This window comes from Podarcis cretensis (assembly GCF_951804945.1).
Source record: "Podarcis cretensis genome assembly, chromosome: 17".
Taxonomy (NCBI): domain Eukaryota; kingdom Metazoa; phylum Chordata; class Lepidosauria; order Squamata; family Lacertidae; genus Podarcis; species Podarcis cretensis.
The window spans coordinates 39,636,305-39,654,264 of record NC_137187.1 but is presented as its reverse complement, the minus strand read 5'-3'; the positions used below and the strand labels follow the sequence as shown (position 1 = coordinate 39,654,264).

General features: G+C 45.1%; 1 protein-coding gene across 8 annotated transcripts in view; it reads left to right on the top strand.

Moving 5' to 3' along the window:
• ATP2B3 (ATPase plasma membrane Ca2+ transporting 3) overlaps nt 1-17,960 on the top strand; it is a 121,728-nt gene that overhangs the window by 36,193 nt on the left and 67,575 nt on the right. For 7 of the 8 annotated variants that reach the window (XM_079958667.1, XM_079958662.1, XM_079958660.1 and 4 more), the window contains exons 2-3: nt 10,811-10,973; nt 11,089-11,408. In XM_079958667.1, the coding sequence (XP_079814793.1) occupies nt 11,204-11,408 (205 nt within the window). In that variant the 5' untranslated portion in view covers nt 10,811-10,973; nt 11,089-11,203. Of the gene's footprint in view, nt 1-7,427; nt 7,683-10,810; nt 10,974-11,088; nt 11,409-17,960 lie in introns of all 8 variants that reach the window. The other variant, XM_079958661.1, reaches the window with a different exon arrangement.

Here is a 17,960-nt window from a genome sequence, read left to right as displayed (position 1 = left end):
GTTTGAATAAGAACAGGAGTTACCATAACTGGAATCCTTAAATAAACCTGGTGTTGTTACTGTAAGAATGTGGTGCTTCTCCTCACCGGGGGTCTGCAGAGGTTGCTGAACTCTATCTCTCATCAGCTTGGCCAGTCTGTCAAGGATGATGGGAGCTGAAGTCCAGGACAGCTGGAGAGCACCATGTTTACTTTCTCTCCTCTAAGGTTTGTGGAAGAAGCATCCCTTAAAGTGTTAATGGCCTGTTAATGGCTCTGCTGGTGGTATGGACAGGGAGCCGGATGTGCAAGCCCTGTGGTGTGGAAGGAGAAGGCATGGAAGCCAAGCTAAGTCCCCGTTCTGGAAACAGCTGCCTCATGATAGTTGAAGGATATACGGTACCTGCATCTGGACTTTTGTCACTTCACACTGCAGGTTCTCACAATGGAGGGCTTTTTCATACAAATATATTCCCTTCTCCCTGACAGGCTAGTTGGAGGAGCCTCCCAACATGTGAGTTGTGGCGCTTTAGCAAAAAAAACACCATTAAGGGCGGGAGGGGACATGCCTTGTGGGGAGTGACTTCTCGCCCTCGCTCCTCCTCTCTCAGATATCATGCAGATCACGTTCAGAATTGGGGCTTTTGAGCTACAGTGACACAAAACCGTTTGTTTCTAGAGACTCAGAACCTGTTGCTCTCTGAGGGACTGGGCCCAGCACTTCCAGGCTGCAGCTCTGTGGATGGTCTCCTTAGCCCAGCCAAAGCAGCAAGAACCGGAAGGGGCAACAAGAAAGCCTTGCCCTCCTCCTCCTTGTGGGATGAGGAGAGGGAGCAAGGAGAAAAAAGAAAAGAAGCGAGAGCAGGGGAGGGGAGGGAGGAAGAGGAAGAGGAAGTGCAGAGGAAGTAGGGGAAATATAAACTGCATCCTGTATTGAATCAATACAGGACATAGCATTTTACATTGGAATAAGGGACAATTCTGTCTTACACAGGTTGGGTGCCAACCCCAATGAAGGACCTACACTCTCACCTCTGGACTTCAGAAACAGGGGGAAGTCTGAGTGGTCACTCAGACCTTGATGTGGATTGAAATCAGGCAGAAAGCAGTATAATGGATATATTTAGCCAAGATTGCCAGATTTAATTTTGAAAAGCCCCCAGCAGAAGCAGTGAATTCTGAGCCAGTGTGGAGTAGCGTATGGTAGTGAGTCAGCTCTGAGGCCCTGATTCATGCATGTCTGCTCCGCCATAAAGCTTGTTGGGTCCGCCTGAGCAGTCCGACCTCTCCGATTCATCTGCTTCGCAGGGTTGTTGTGTGGCTATAAAGGGGGAGGGGAGGCCATGGGAACCAAAATCAATGCTGCTGGATATAAATAGGGTAGCCAGTTGACCAGAAGGGGGTGAGGGAGAGAACAGCCTGGCCAATTCTTATGCCATTACGAGCCTGGGAAGCTGCCTTAGACTTAGGGCTTTTTCACATTTTCTCTCGTCCCACTGTTTTCCCCAGGGAAACTGCTCTTCAGCGCTCAGATGGATCAAACAGCAACAGAAGTGTATTGGGCTCCCTTGCACCCTTGGCAAGGAGGTGTATCGGAGCCTCTAAAGCTGGGAGAGACCATGGATCAGAAACTCAAAAAGTTTGCTTCTTGTCACTTTTCACACTCTGCCAGTAACTTCTTACTTGGCCATTGGGGTCAGGTCTGCTCTGCTGCTCCTCCTCCGTTGGTCCATCTGTCTGCCTCCCTCCCTCCCTCCCTCCCTCCTTCCCTCCCTCCCTCCCTCCCTTTTTCTTCCTCCTGCAACTCTTGCCCACTCTCTCCATCTTCTGGGTGCTCCACTCACAACTCTAATAGCGCCCCTTCCTGACAGGGGAGGGGGCCCCACAGGGCTGCTGTGACAGCCCACACCAATGACCAGATTCCTCCACTGAGGTGCCTAGAAGATCTGGCCACACAATATTTATTTATCTATAACATTTTGGGTCTGCTCTTTGGCCATAAGGCTCCTCAAGGTGATGCACAAAGCAGACATTGATCGGTATCAAATCTATTCATTTGCATGCCCACCTGCGCATCAATACACACCTGTGCAGATACCTACCTACCTTTTCTTCTATAGAAAAATCCTGCAACCTAGCAAGAGCCACAGCTGAGTGGCAGAGCATAGCAGGTTGCATGCAAAAGGTCCCAGGATTGACCCCCAGCATCTCCAAGAAACATCCCCATTTATTTGCATGTTGCTTTCCCATGCTTAAGGTGGTTTACAACAAGGGGAGGGGGGATTACATGATTTGCAATTACAAAATATGGCAACATTTAAATATTCAAATAATATGTTAATGAAAACATTCTCATTGAGAATCATATAATAAAATCAAACAAATCTCTCATCATTCATAGTAAACCTTAACAATACAAAAACATAATTCAAATAACAGCAAAAATAACACCCCAACGAAAGCTTCTCAATACCCCTTTGCCCAACATTCTCTGAGACATTTTGGCACGTGAGGCAAACGACAAAATGCCTCTGCTCTCCCTGCTAGAGAAGAAGTGGGGAGTGAAGGTCTACATCAGGAGCAAGAGGGGAAAGAAAGATCTGCATTGGGATCTGCTGCCCCTGTGGATCCTGTCACCTGAGGCAATTGTCTCACCTTGTCTCATGGGTGGGCCGGCCCTGCATCCTGAGCAGCATCTCTCCCCCCCCCCCCTTCTCACTGAAACCCCAGAGCAACCTTTGCCAACCAGACTACCCTAGAGAGCCCCTGTGAATCCCTGTAGAACAATTCACCTGAATATGGGGTTGGGGAAATTTGAATGCTTAGAATAGTTGTTTTAATGGTTTTTACCGATAATGTAATTGTTTGTTTTTCTTGTTATAAAGTGCTTTGAGGGTTAGGGTTTTTTTGTTTTTTTTACAGTCAAGTGGTATATAAATTTTATGAAATAAAATAAATAATATTTCACTAGTCTCATGTTCAAACCATTTCTAATCCTTGCTGCTAACACAAATAATCTCAAATTTGCTTGTTTGCTCCTTAAATTATGTTGACCAAAACAGATGCAATAGTCCAGCTAAGCCCTAAATGGTGCTCATATTTCCTTGTAGCTTACATATGATATCCCACAGCAGCTCCTAAGCCAAGATAACTGTCGCTCATTTTGTTTTTATATCTCATATGTAATGGTTTGAATGTGCTCAATTTAATTTTATTGCTTCCAGCCTGGTACTCAAATAAACCAAAATCATTTTAGATTTAAAATCACATCCTCTGCAGTCGTTGCAACTAGCAACATTTATATGTTTTAATTATCTGAAAGATCAGATGAGTTTCCTTCACTCAAGTCATTACGAAATGGTGCCATTCTAGTGGAATGCTGCCTGTTACCTCCTCCCAGCAAGTTGCAGATATTATTGATCTATTGGTTCCAAGGAAAGAGATGAGGAAAGAGATTTGTTTTGCTGGACAAACTTCTTTTGGTCTATGTGTGTGAAAGTTGGTCCAATAAAAGGTATCAGGTTACCCATTCTGTGTCTCTGCAGTTTGACACTGAGCCGTGACGCGCTGCATTCACTTTATGGATGAGCCTTCTAATCTGCCTTACTGCTGTTGCTGCTGCTGCGCTGATAATAATAATAATAATAATAATAATAATAATAATAATAATAGAAACAAATGATTGCCTCTAGTAAAACTTTAAATAGTTTGTTATTATTTCATAGCACATATATGTCACATCATTTTTCAAAGTGAAAACAACAGTTTCAAAGATGGCTAAATGCTTCTTCATGCAGTGCTTAATTTGTCCTGAGGAACTCAGGCCCACATGGCATTGTGATGGCTTTTAAACAAATTGAAGATAGGTTTATGAAAGGTATTCAGAGATAGTATGCCTCTGAATACCAGGGAGCAGAGACTAATAACAGGGAAGGGGTCCAATTTGAGAACCTTGCCTTGCTTGAGAGTCCGCCTGTCATCTTTGTGTGGTCCCTGTCAACAGACAACAGGGTTAACTAGGCCACTGGTCTGACTGCATATGGCCATTTTCACGAGTGTAAGAATGACCCTTGGTGACGGCAAAGAGTTTTCTCTTAAGCAGAAAAGCAGAAGCTCATGTGAAACAGAAATCTAGGCTGGATATCCTAGCTACAGACATGGTTAGGAAGTAGCAGCCTCTTTGTGTCCAGGAATAAGGGAGAATTTTAAGTGAACTGAGCCCATTTGCATATGATGGACTGGAACATATTTGCCTTTCACATTTTGCACTTCTCTGAATTTTGTGATATACAATTCCCATCTCAAATAATGGATCAAAATGCATTAAAAAGATACATAATTTAGCATAAAACACATTTGGAAATTCAAATATTGACACGAATTACACATTTCAATACCTGTTTTGTGGTAAAATTTAAATTTATGTTTAACATGTACTGAAACTGGATTTTTTAAAAACCACAAAGGTTTAATACGAACAACAATGCACTACCCAGAATGGCAGAGCAGATAAAATATTAATAATAACAGCAGTTATTGCCTTTAAGACTGTAGGACAGGAGTGGGGATCCTGTGGCCTTCGGGATGCTGCTGGACTCAAACTCCCATCAGCCTCAGCCAGTGGGGATTATGGGAATTGTAGCCCTGCAACATCTGGAGAGCCAAAGGTTCCCCATCCTTGCTGTGCAGAATATTTCCTTCCTTCTGCCGCAATCCTGTCTGAACAAACATCTTTTTAAAGCCTTGGTATACAGCTACATCTTAAGTTAGAACAAACAAAGGCAGAGTCAGTAACAACTGTCCCTCAGTGTGTGACATAAACAGGGCATCACCACAGAGAAGGCCCCTTCCCACACCACAGTAGGAAGATCTTAAACACGGGAAGTCTAGTTCTGGGAGGGGCGCTCCTTTCGCTATCCAGGTCCCGAGTCATTCATGGCTTTATAAGTCATCACTAACACCTTGAATTTGGCCTAGAAGTGTATAGGTAACCAGTACAAGTATTCCAGAATGATTCCAGCTGCCAGAGCTGGTTAGCAGTCTGGCAGCCGCCTACTGCACCAGTTGAAGTTTCAATGCCATTTTCAAGGGCAGCCCCACATAGAGCAAGTAATGTGGGGGGCAGGTGTGTGCATAAATTGCCAGAGCATGAGTTAGCTCTGTATTCAAGTTACACCTGTCCAGGAATTCAGGATTTCCTGGTACTAGTGCAGCAGCAAAAATTTAGTTGTTTGTAAATGGATGCTAAAAATTCAGAATTATTCAGGTGTGGCTGTTTTCAAGAGGATGCTTTGTGAATGTTATATGATGGGACTGAATCCAGAAGCAGTTGGGCACTCAACAAACAGAAGTGAGAGAACATCTCTATATACTGTACCTTTAGGGGGCACTTTAGGATTTAATGTTTGTCCTTGTAACAGATTCCGGCATGAACTGCAGGCCTTAAAAGTCCACATTCCCTATATCCCTCATTGCTCCCAGCTGCCTACTGCACATTCTTTATTTAGCTCAGCCTTGTAAATAGGTTTGCAAAAAGTTACTAGTCCATTCATACCTTCAGTTGATACCGATGTATTTTATTTTAGGCATTTATGGCCCAGCCTTCATTAGGGACTGAAAGATAGCCACAAAAGCGGGGAAGCTCTCCTCAACTCTCTTCCTAGTTACATAAGTTCCCCTACTTTTGGAACATGGAACATGGAATAGTAGTGTTGTTTATTCATTCACCACATTTTTATCTGTTTCTCCGAGGAGTTCAGGGCAGCTGGATCGCTATTTTCTCCATTTCATTCCCTACTGTTTGGCGGAGTTCAGCAGCTGCCTTAGGCAGCAGAGTCTTTTGGGATGTAAACACAGGAGCAGTCAATGACAACATTCCTAGAGTGTACGTGTTAGAACATGGGGAGGGATGTCTGTCTAGCAAGTAGGTAAACTTCCTGGGGACGGACTTCCTCCGCATGTGACCAGAGGTGGGTGTGGCCTCACCTGTGCAGGTAAATGATAAAAGCACAGGGCAGGCAGCCATCTCTCTCTCTCTCTCATCTTCATCTTCTGAAGGAGCAACATGCCCTCTTGGCTCTCAGCCAAGAGAGGACAGTACTATCTTCCTATAAGATAGATTCTGAGTGTATTTTACCTTTTTTAAGCTGTCTGCCTTCTGGGATCATATTGTGAACAGAACGTGAGTAAACTCTTTTATACTTTTATAAAGACTGTGTCGTGTCTTGTATTTTAAGAGGGAACAAAAGGGGAAATTACCAGAGTAATTATTATAGTGGTTCTAGCGAACCTGTGCAGATGTTACCGTTGCGAACTAAAAGGGGAATGTCATAAACTCTGCTGATATTTTGGGAACTTGTTAGCACAAGTTGGATTAGGATATGATCTCACAATATATCCTCTCCTGCACCCCTGAACATTCCCACAAGTCTGGGTGCCATGAAAAACTAGCCAATGTTACTTTTTCGTTTATTGCTCTATTTTTACTCCCATGGGATGAATGGCATTTATGGGTGCCAAAATAACTTGGCCAGTCTAGGGTCCTATACACCTTGGGGAGTAGGTACTGTTTGCTGTTCTGCCCCAGGTAGAAAAATGTGTTGGGCTGGCTGTGATGCTCTTAACAATCCTTCAGGGTAGATGGAGAGGATAATGACTGATCCAAAGTCACTGAGTGAGATTCCTGGTTAAGATTTGGAAACAATTTCTCCCAGTACTGAATTCAGCACCCTGTTCTCTAAACCACCTTGGCAGGCTACCATCTGGAATATTGTTCCTCATCAGTTGTTTGGGCTTTTTAAAAGGTGTCTTTGAAATCCATTATCAATAGTGGTTGAGCCCATATAAGATCAATAAAATATGCTAGAAATTGCTACATAGCTTTTGAGGTTGTAATGAAGGGAAAGACTGTTTCATTAGTATTTGCAGCATTAAATATGTACTATTGAAATAATTTCTTAGGTATTATTACAGAAATGTCCAGCTGTTTAATCCCTTTATATCTATTGGTAGTATTTTGGGAGCTCAGCAGCTGAAATGTGTATCACCCACTCTCAGAAAAGAAATATGCACCTTATAATATAATTAGGTTCTTAAAAAACCTGAGCAATAACAAATAGAAAGCAATTAACAAAATGATGTACGTGTAATGGTAAGGTAGATGACTTTATGCTAAATTTGTTACAAACTGATCAATGTGTATGCTTTTGGTTGGGATGGTAAATCTGTGGTCCTCCAGATGTTGTTGGACTCCAACTCCCATCATCCCTAGCCAGCATGGCCAATGGTCAGGGATTATGGGAATTGTAGTCCAGTGCAGGTCTAGAGGCTCCCAATTTAAGCATCTTTTGATACCTGGTTGATTAGTTACTGAGCCTTGGCTCATTACTAGGGTATGAAGAGATCTGCATACATGCCAATGAGCAATTCCTGTTTTTCTATCTCTGGCAGAAACTGCCACACTAGGGGAGAAGCCTTGTATGGTTTCTTAGCAATGGCAGGATGCACTCCCACCCATTTGGGGCTGATGTGGAAGTGGTTAAGGAGCATGTCATCCAGTTACTAGGCAGCTGCAAAGGACTTTGTTTAAAGATTCGAATTCCCATTCAGTCAACTCCACCAACCAGAAGCAAGAGGAGGGAGGAGATCCAAGTGCAAGCATGACCAGGGCTGTGTGTGCTAAAATAAGCAAAATTCTGCATCCAGGTAACCGCAGTTCTGTGCCAAGAAAAGCTAATATCTGCAATCTGTGTGAATTAAGCACCTTTACATGGTTTCTTTTATTTTGTGTCATTTGTATATCTACTTCTGGAAGTGACGGGGAAGAGTGATAGCAACCTGTGTGGTGGGAGAGGACTACAGAACAGCCATCCCATCACCAGCATCGGTGGAGCGTCACTGAACTGGGCTCTGATGGAGCAGCATTGTGGTGAGGTCTGGGCTGTGCAGATGCACTGGCAGAACCAAACCAGCAGCCCTGTCAGTGCATCCACACAGCTGCAACCTCACCGCCACCCTGCCCCAGCCCTGCCCATGTGAACTGCGATAATGCTGGTGGCAGGAGGGTTGCCCCTCCCCACCATACTGGCTGCTACTGGGAAGGAGCAAAAAGATATGCAAAGGAGACTGAAGTGCCACCCACTGACCACTAAAGAGCTCTATCAGCCACTCCAATTGGTATCCAATAGCCAGCTCTGCACAGTTCCTCTCATTATGCAGAATAGCAGTGTTCCTACAGCCCTGGCCATGGCTTTGGAATCTGTCCCCTGAATTAGGCCTCCTTCAGACACTCATCCAGTCATGCAGGCAACCCATGATTACAATTACAAGAGCAGAGATAAGGTTGATTCTAGTGGGGACGGGGGGGGGGGGGGTCAGGTGGATGGGAACGTGCCTCTTCTGGGAAAACACACACACCTGAATCACTTGGCACAAGACATCCAGCAACATGCTTCCCTCAAGCACAATTCATTTTAGGAAGGATTGGTTTGTCTTATGGTCTTCAGAGCATTTTATAATTTTGCATAGTTACAGTGCCATTGTTGACTCCTCATCTCCTACAAAAGGGAATGTCTTCATGCATCAGATCTTGCAGAACAGAAATTAACACATGCAGAGCATTCTAACAGATTATAGCTGAGTTCAGGGGGTTCTCCTTGCTAAAATGAGACAAGATTATGAAATGAGACAAGGTCATGAAAACAGGGCTAGGCAGTAATGGTAGAACCAGTGGAGATGCCAGGTTTATGAACAGTGACAGATGAGATACAGTTTATAGTGTCAGCAGATTCAGGGGTAAACATTTCCTGGACTGTATCTTACAGAAGAGAAATAGCATGTTTGGTCCTATCTTGGGGCGGGGATGGGAACTCCCTGCACATTCAAAAACTGAAGTGTTTAAAGTGTTTAAGACAAAGAAAGATAGATCTTTGCTGTAGATCTCGTTTCTCAAAACTTTTTCAAAGAGAACATTCTTAAAGCAGAGGTTAGCCAATGTGTTAATAGGCAAGCAGTATATGTCCAAAACACCCCATATTTCAGAGGAATTTCAGGAGGAGATGAGCTGCGATTTCACTTCTTGTCTGTGACATGTTACTATATTTACATAATTAATAGTCACACAGAAGTTCCATTGTGGGAATACTAGTACAGTCACCATAAAAGATTGTCTCAATTCCTCCGCATCAGCACCAAGCACAGCTTTGGGCTGAGGAGCTTGCTTCAGGACCCTGGACAGCTCTTCAGCCTTTCCAACAGCTTATTGTGCCATACTCATTCAGGATCTTGGAGGTGAAGTAAATAAAGTAAAATATATTAATAAATGCAGATGTATTTTATTTTGCTATCACATCCTGTGAGCAGCATTGGATTGGGAGGCCCCAGACAGTGTACATCTTGTTTATAGCCTTAGACACTGGTGGGTACATTGATTGTTTGGTATCTCAAAGCTTTAATTTAGGAGTGTCAGTTACCCAGCTGTTAAAATATGCATTCATACATGCATTCAGCAAGCATTCATGCAGTATATTCCTTAATCAATACGTAACAATTAAAGTTTAATATTGTGCTTACTTCTTAAAGCATGGGGGGGGCTGGACTGGAGATGTCCCCTTGTTACTCAGCCCCAGGCAGCACTTACGCAAACCTACAGACTCCCCATGAGGCTTGCTGGGGGACAAAGTCGTGTCCTGGACCCCAGCAGTTGTTCCCCATCCTGCTCTAAACACTATGTAAAGGAATCCTCCCTCAGAATCAGGAATGAGCATGTAGTCCCCACCTTTTTATGGGGAAAGAACACTCTCTGGGGCCAGTTTGGTTTACATTTGAGGTCTAATGAGGGCAAGTTCACGCATTCAATGGATTTCCATTGAATTGAGTGACAATTTCATTGAAGCACATCACTTCAGCTACAGGTGTGTGTTCATGTTTATGCGTGCCCTCAAAAAACACTCTGCATGCAGAGAAATAGGATATCAAGGAAAAGGTTTTAGAACAAAGAGTTTTGTAATATTTTTAGAAGGAATAGTATTATTTAATACTGTAAAGACTAACTTTTTCTGGCAGAAACCTTGCAGGCCACAGTTCAGTTTGTCAGATGCATGAAGTGAATGAAGTGAATCTCAAGTGAGTGGGTTTATCATGAATGGAAAGAGAAGGAGAAAATGTGTGTGTGTGTGTGTGTGTGTGTGTGTGTGTGTGTGTGTGTGTGTTTTACCAAGCAGAGCAAGAGATAGCAGGCAAGTGTGTTACAGTGTAAAGGATCACAGAATTGACTCAAATGAATATAAGTTGTTATGAACATGGATGTGACCTACTGTCAACTACTGGCCACTGGTGATGAATTGACCTAGCAAGATCAGTGCATGAGAGAGAGAGAAAGTATCTCAGGTGTGTTACAGGAAATGGGAGAAAATATTAAAGATGGCCATTCCTTCTATAAACAAGTAGTAGCTTTTGTTTATTAAACTGTTATTTGTATATTTACTTATCACATTTTTATCCCACCTTTCCTCCAAGGTGCTCAAAGTGGCATGCATGGTCCCCTTCCTCCCCGTTTTATTCTCACAACAATTCTGTGATGTACTTCAGGCTGAGAGACTGTGACTGGTACAATGAGCTTCATGGTCATGGGGAGATTCGAACCCAGGACTCTACACCTTGGGATGTAGAGGGCCATACTGGAAATAAGCAAGCAAACAAACAAGGGATTAATAAATGAAAGGGGCTGCGGGGGTGGGGGAGAGAAACATCCAGGTTATGTTTGCGCAGATGTATGTATGTGACAAGGTTGTCTTTTTAATTTTCTGCTAACACCCATGTTGCCTTTCTGACAGGTTCTCTTTCTGCAGTGGGGAGACCTGTGGTGCCACACTCTGACAAGGACTTCTCCTCCACCTCTTCCATGGCTTGGTCCCCTGGCTGGCCTCTATAACACTTTGTGGCCCCTCCATCTGGGGCTCTGTAGGATGAACAGAGGACACCACTGTGACTGAGCAGGTAAGCAGGGAAGCTGAGCAGGTTACTATCCGGGGCATGGGGTGGGATCAAAGTTATTTCCTGGAATTACTTCCTTTTCTTCCAATGAATGGCTTTTCCTGTTCCATCCCCACAGGTTTCTCCTTCTGTCTACCAGGCTGACCTAGCCCAAGGCAACTCTTCACCCCCTGCCCCCTTTCCCCACACCTTTGCCCAGCGAAGCTCAGCTCAGCTGCAGCTTCACCTCCACCATGGGAGACATGGCCAACAGCTCTGTGGATTTCTACCCCAAAAGCCAACGGCGAGAGTTGAACCATGCGGGTGGCTTTGGCTGCACCCTGGCAGAGTTGCGCTCCCTCATGGAGCTGCGTGGGGCCGAGGCGATCCAGAAAGTCCAGGAGACCTACACTGATGTCAATGGGCTCTGCAGGAGACTCAAGACCTCCCCCACTGAAGGTACCAGGCTTTGGGTAGGGCTGGGTGGGCAGAATAGGCAGGCAGTCCCCACATCTCCCATGCTTAAGAACAGAAGGAGAGAGCCTGCTGGCTCAGGGAATCGAATCCAGGATCCTGTTCTCACAGTGGCCAACCAGATTCGTGTGGGAATCTGGCACACAGGACCCAAGCACAAGAGCTCTCGCTCTTTCTATGGTTTCCAGGAACTGGTATTCAGAAGCATTACTGTTGCTGTTGTTAGTCGTTTAGTCATGTCTGACTCTTCGTGACCCCATGGACCAGAGCACGCCAGGCACTCCTGTCTTCCACTGCCTCCCTCATGTTCTTAGCTTCAAGAACACTGTCCCACCATCTCGCCCTCTGTTGTCCCCTTCTCCTTGTGCCCTCCATCTTTCCCAACATCAGGGTCTTTTCCATGAGGTGGCCAAAGTATTGGAGCCTCAGCTTCACGATCTGTCCTTCCAGTGAGCACTCAGGGCTGATTTCCTGAAGAATGGATAGGTTTGATCTTCTTGCAGTCCATGGGACTCTCAAGAGTCTCCTCCAGCACCATAATTCAAAAGCATCAATTCTTCGGTGATCAGCCTTCTTTATGGTCCAGCTCTCACTTCCATACAGCACTACTGGGAAAACCATAGCTTTATATGGACCTTTGTCGGCAAGGTGATGTCTCTGGTTTTTGGTTTTTGGTTTTTTTTTACTACCTCTGACATTTATGACATTTGTTCGCACAACCCTTACACACTAGTCCAAAGCTGCAGCTACAGTGAAAGCTTGAAAACTTCTGGCCCAATTCGGAATGTTTCAGCAGGCCACTTCCTTGAATTTTGGGCTTTGTAGTTTTGTTTTATTTATTGCTTTTAGCCTTTTTATTTAGGCTGCACACACCCCATGCCTTTAAAGTGCATTTAAAGTGCATGATTTCTCCCAATCTTGGGAACTGTAGTTTGTGAAGGATGATGGGGGTTTGTAGGGATAAACTACAGTTATTGGGCTACCCACATTTAGCTTTCTTTGCTTTGTGACTCATGCAGTTTAAACTTAAACCCCAGATCGCAAAATGTCTGTTCTCTTACTTGTTAAGAAACCTGTATCTCACCACCCGAATTGCCCCCAATCTGTAGAGCTGGGGACACAACCTCAGAGCCTCCATATCGTCCTGCTCTGTGAGAACAGGACCCAGGAGCCCTGGCTCTTAAACTTGCCAATTTTTGAGGCTGCCAGCTTTTTAACATGCTCCTGCTTCTGGCCTTTAGTGGCAGCTCTGCGACAAACAAGCAAGTGATAATATTGCCTCAAGTGTCTTTTTCAAACTCCACTTGCTGCTTTCTCATTATCATACTTTCATTAGAGGAGTGGAAGAGTCCAGTCTGTCCCATCTCAACCTAATTTTACATGTTTTGAAATGTGTTAAATGTGCTTTTATTTTATTTTTGATCCTTTTGTGTTTGCCACTCTGGTCTCCTTTGGGTGGAAGAGAAGGATATAAATTTAATTAATTTATTAATAACAGTGGTGTTGTTGTTGATAATAATACTTTTATTATCACCAGCAAATCTTATTTTTATCCCAGAATTAATAGGAGCCAATGATCCTGGCTCCTAGAGTGCCATAGTCTAAAGGTGGGGAACGTTGGATGTTGTTGGAATGCAACTTCCTGTCCCCTTGGCATTGGTCCCTGCTGGCTGGGGCTGGTGGGACTTGGAATCCCCAAAACAGGCAGGATTAAACTATGCTATGTGCATGGAATGAGGTCCACTTCCACCTTGGAGTGCAAAAAGCATGCATGGCATGGGGGAAGTTTTTTCTCCATCTCTCACAGTACTTGATCCCTGGGTCACCCAAGGAAGCTGAACTATGAGAAATTTAGAGCAGGCAAAGAGGACTTCTGTACCATAGTTAAAACAACGAAATGTTCTGAGATGTGGAATGAAATTAGACAGATACTTGGAAAACAAGGCCCTCTATGGTTCTTTGCTATGATGGCTTTATATTACCGCAGGGGCAGTCTGCCTCATGAATACCAGCACCAGGAAAAGGCTATTGGCCTCATGTGCCTGAGCTTCCCATAAACATGCAGTTAGCTCCTTTGGTCTGATCCCTCTTCTTATGAGGCTGAGATGCAGCTACTTCTCAGTTGTGGAACAGGACCAGCTGTTTATTACAGTTTGTTTTAGTCTTAGACTGACAGGCATATCTTCACGGCAATTTCTAGGTTTAAGTATAGTGAATCACTTTGGCATGATTATTACTATTATTGTTATTGTTATTTATAATCTAACCGATGTTCATCTGTTTAGTCAATTCTGCTGCTGCGTTTGCGACTCAGAAGCAAAATTGGCTGATGGATTGCTGGAGGCATAAACGCTAAAAATTGATTCATGTTTTGCAGACTTCCAATTCAGACTTTGGAAGTGTTGTTTCCTTCAGAGATAATAGGGTCAGGGCCAAGGTACTGCTAAAAAGCAAGCATTAGTCGTCCTCTGCAAATTCCTGACAGTAAGAGCTGTTTGACAGTGGAATTTGCTGCCAAGGAGTGTGGTGGAGTCTCCTTCTTTGGAGGTCTTTAAGCAGAGGCTTGACAAACATATGTCAGGAGTGCTCTGATGGTGTTTCCTGCTTGGCAGGGGGTTGGACTCGATGGCCCTTGTGGTCTCTTCCAACTCTATGATTCTATGATCTATGATCTATGATCTAAGTCCAGTTGAATGCAATCTGAGGTTTGGTCTATGGACACAAGGATGAGGTGAGGATGAATCAGCTGAGCCATGAAAACATAGCAGCATAGAAAGTTGTCTTACACTGAGTCAGACCATTGGTCCACCTTGCTTCAGTATCAACCAGTCCTACCTGGAGATGTCAGGGACTGGACCTGGGACCTTCTGCATGCTAAGCTAGGACCCGTCCCCAGGCAGCAGAATGGTCCATACCCCCTTAAGCTTTTGAGCAGATGGGACTTTCTTCCTAGTAAATGTGTTTAGGATGTGTTAAGGGAGTGAAGGCAAAGGCTGAGCAAAGCTTGTGCAGTTTCACTCCCAGTATAAATGGATAGAAGTGGAGCTGTGTTACCTTTAGCTTCCAGATTCTGCTTCCCTTGACACAGCAAGGGAACTGGGCTGGTTGGCCATCAAAGGTTAATACAGACAGGCACTAATAGCCAACTGGGTTTGATTTGGCAGTCCATGAAAAGAAAGTAGCTCACCCCTCCTGTGGGCAGCTTGACCCAAAGCTTGCTATCCTTCTTCGATGGTTGCATAAACCAGTGTCTTTGCCTAGGCCACGGTTCATCAAAGGGAGAAAGTGAGCTCTGCCTTTCCTTTTTGATCCTCTGTGCCATTCAGCATTGACATTTAAAAGCTCTGGTGTCAGAAATGGATCCCCTCCTGCTTCATCATCTGTTCAGTTCAGACTGTGTGGCAAGGGAAGAGAGAAGGGGCAGAGTATCTGTTGTGCATGCAGAAGGCCCCAGGGGAAACCCCTGCCAGAAACTCTTGAGAGCTGCTGCCAGCCAGTGTAGACAATACTGACTAGGTGGACCAATAGCCTGACTCCATATAAAATGGAATTCTATGTTCCTAAGACTTGACAGTAAGTTTATGGTGAGAAAGTGGAAAAGAAACTTCACTCACTCTTCAATAAAACCATGGTACTCAAAGAACTAGCCAGGGCTCCCTGAGGACACTGATTCCTCCCTGATCCCATCTCATCCAGTTGTTTTGCAACAAGTTTTCAGACCCATGTTCACACTTCCCCTCTCTTTACCCCTGTGACTTACACGGGCGACCATGTGGGTTGGTCAGTGTGTGTGGTTCCAGAGGCAGAAGGGAAGATTTAGCTACCAATTCTGATCTGCAGAATTGGAGCGTGGGTTGAGAAGACTCTTATACCTGAAGACCCCCACATTGCGTTCCCCTCCTACCCCACCTTGGCACTGCAATCTCTGCTGTGATTCCAAATACTGTCTCCCATATCTAAAGGAACTGTACCTCCAGTTACCAAATGTTGTGGGGAAACAACAAAGAATTGCCCCTGACTGTCTTCTTCATTTGTGAGTTTTCCAGAGCAGTGTTCAATTAATGGGGGGTGGGGGGGTGGGGAGGGAAAAGAGAGGCAGTGCCCTACCTTTTCAGACAGCAACTTGGCTCCTGTCTGAGAAGATTAAGGGGCATGATTTGGCTAACAATGGGGGTAAATAATTCACAATTTCATTAGAAGCCCCCTTTCCCCCTACTACAACCCATTTGAACACTCTCCAAGATGCATCCAGTTGCTAGATAGAGCACTAGACTAGATGGACTCAACATAGGCAGCTCTAACACTATTAGGACCTTTGGCATTTGTGACTCATTCACTGGCTATTTCTGTCTGGGTTGAAGATTTTCATAAAACCCAGGTCACTGAAAGGTGGAAGAAGAGAATAGTCAGAGGAGACATGGCCCAGCTGCATTGTTAAAGCTAAGAGGGTGGGGTCATGACTTAAATCACTCTGAGCAGATGTAAGTAAGATAGCAGATGACTGAATGGGTGGGTCAGTGTATGTCTGAATTAACAGCTATGTATGAATGCATGGGTATAATTGTGTATGGGTGGGTGTGGATGTGTGCTATCATTATTATTTTACCCACCCTTTGTCCTGAGTTCCCAGAGGACGTTACAATTTAAAACAAAACATTTAAAACAAATTGCAATCAGAAATAAAGAATGGGGAGTTAAAGGCCAGGGTGAAGAAATACATCCTCAGCATGCATCCCAAACCGCATCTTGTGGTTCCAGGTGCAGCTCTTTGATGAGGGAGTTCCACAATTTAGGGGCTGCTGCAGATAATACCCCCTCTTGGGCTGCCACCCCCTCCTCCGCCCAGATTCTAACAGTAGCAGAACTACCAAGACAGGCCCCCCCAGCTGATCTTAACTCCTGAGAGGGCCTGTAGGGAAGGAAGTGGTCTCTCAGATATTTGGGGCATGGGGCATTTAGGACTTTAAACACTAATGGACTTTCAACAGCTTGAATTGGGCCTGGAGATGAGCGGTGACCAATGCAGCTGTTTTGAAATGAAGGCTACACTGTATGTGTTCTGAATGGAATCCTAGGTAGTAATCTAGAAATGCAGACTATGCATTTAATAATCTGCAGCCCACAGGCTGAAAAGATTCCTCACCTCTGATGTACTTAAAAAAAGAGAATAAAAGATCATGGGTCATTCCTCACATTACCTTTCTAATGTGGAAGCTGAGCCCACTAGGGTAATGCAAGATGCTGCAGGGCAAAGTTCTCAAAATGACACCAAATTTACAGGTATGCTGAAGTGGAAATAGATTCTTTCTAGGTTTTCCAGGTGGCTACTTAGATCTACCCCCCACAAAAAACCTAAAAATTGGGTGGTTTGTTTTTTGCCTCTGCTTTACTGATGCCCTAATCATGTGCTTGGGGATGCAGGTGGCGCTATGGTCTAAACCACTGAGCCTCTTGGGCTTGTCAATCACCCTGCGACGGGGTGAGCTTCTGTTGCTTGGTCCCAGCTCCTGCCAACCTAGCAGTTTGAAAGCAGGCCCAAAGGGAAGGTAAACGGCGTTTCCGTGCGTTGCTGTGGTTTTGGTGTTCCGTTGCACCAGAAGCGGCTTAGTCATGCTGGCCACATGACCCGGAAGAACTGTCTGTGGACAAACACCGGCTCCCTTGGCCTGTAAAGCGAGATGAGCACTGCAACCCCAGAGTCGTTTGCGGGTGCACTTAACTGTCAGGGGTCCTTTACCTTTACCTTAATCTTGTGCTTAATCTGCCTGTTGGTCAGCCCCTCAGAATAGTTAAGAGTGTGAAAAGAAAGAGTGCCTCAGAACACATGCAGAATAAATTTCATTTAGCAGCTGGTGAGTGACCAAAGACAGCCCTCACACTTCTGAGTTTAGGGGCAGGACATCAAAGGCATTTCTCTGAGGTGTGGGGGTGGCTTGTTTTTAAAGACCTGCCCCTGACCATGGTTAATGGCCAGCATCTGGTATAGGTTCAAATCTTGGCATGCCCATGTTTGCATCCCTCTTCCCTTTGTCTGTGTGTGGGGAGGCGGTGGGGGCTTGCTCTGCTCAGGCGGTCCCCTCTTAGCCCCCTGTAAGGCTCCTTCCTCTGAGGGCAATGGTGCCTGACGAGGAGACCTTCGGAAACTGCCAGAAGATTCATGGCACACTGGTCCAGCCGCCTTCCTGCCTCTCTGCCGGTTTCCCCTTGAATTGTCCTTGAGGTTGCGGCAGCAGCAGCAGCAGCAGCAGCAGCAGCCGGTACTGTCTCTCTGCTGCAGGGAGCTAAAGGCTTCTTTCCCCATCACACAGAGAGGAGAAGGGAAGGAGAAATCAGGCAAATGAGGAGGGCAGCAGGTGCCTGCAACTGAGGAGGAGCAGGGGAGGGAGTGGGAGCTGTCTGAGCAAGGCTGTGGGGAGGAGGAAGTGGGGAGAGAAACAGGTGAACCCAGGGAGCATTCCAAATGCAATGGTTGCTGGCAGGTTGTCTGCATGCAAAGAAGGCTCCAGGGCTCCTGCACTTCTACTTCATGGGTCCAGA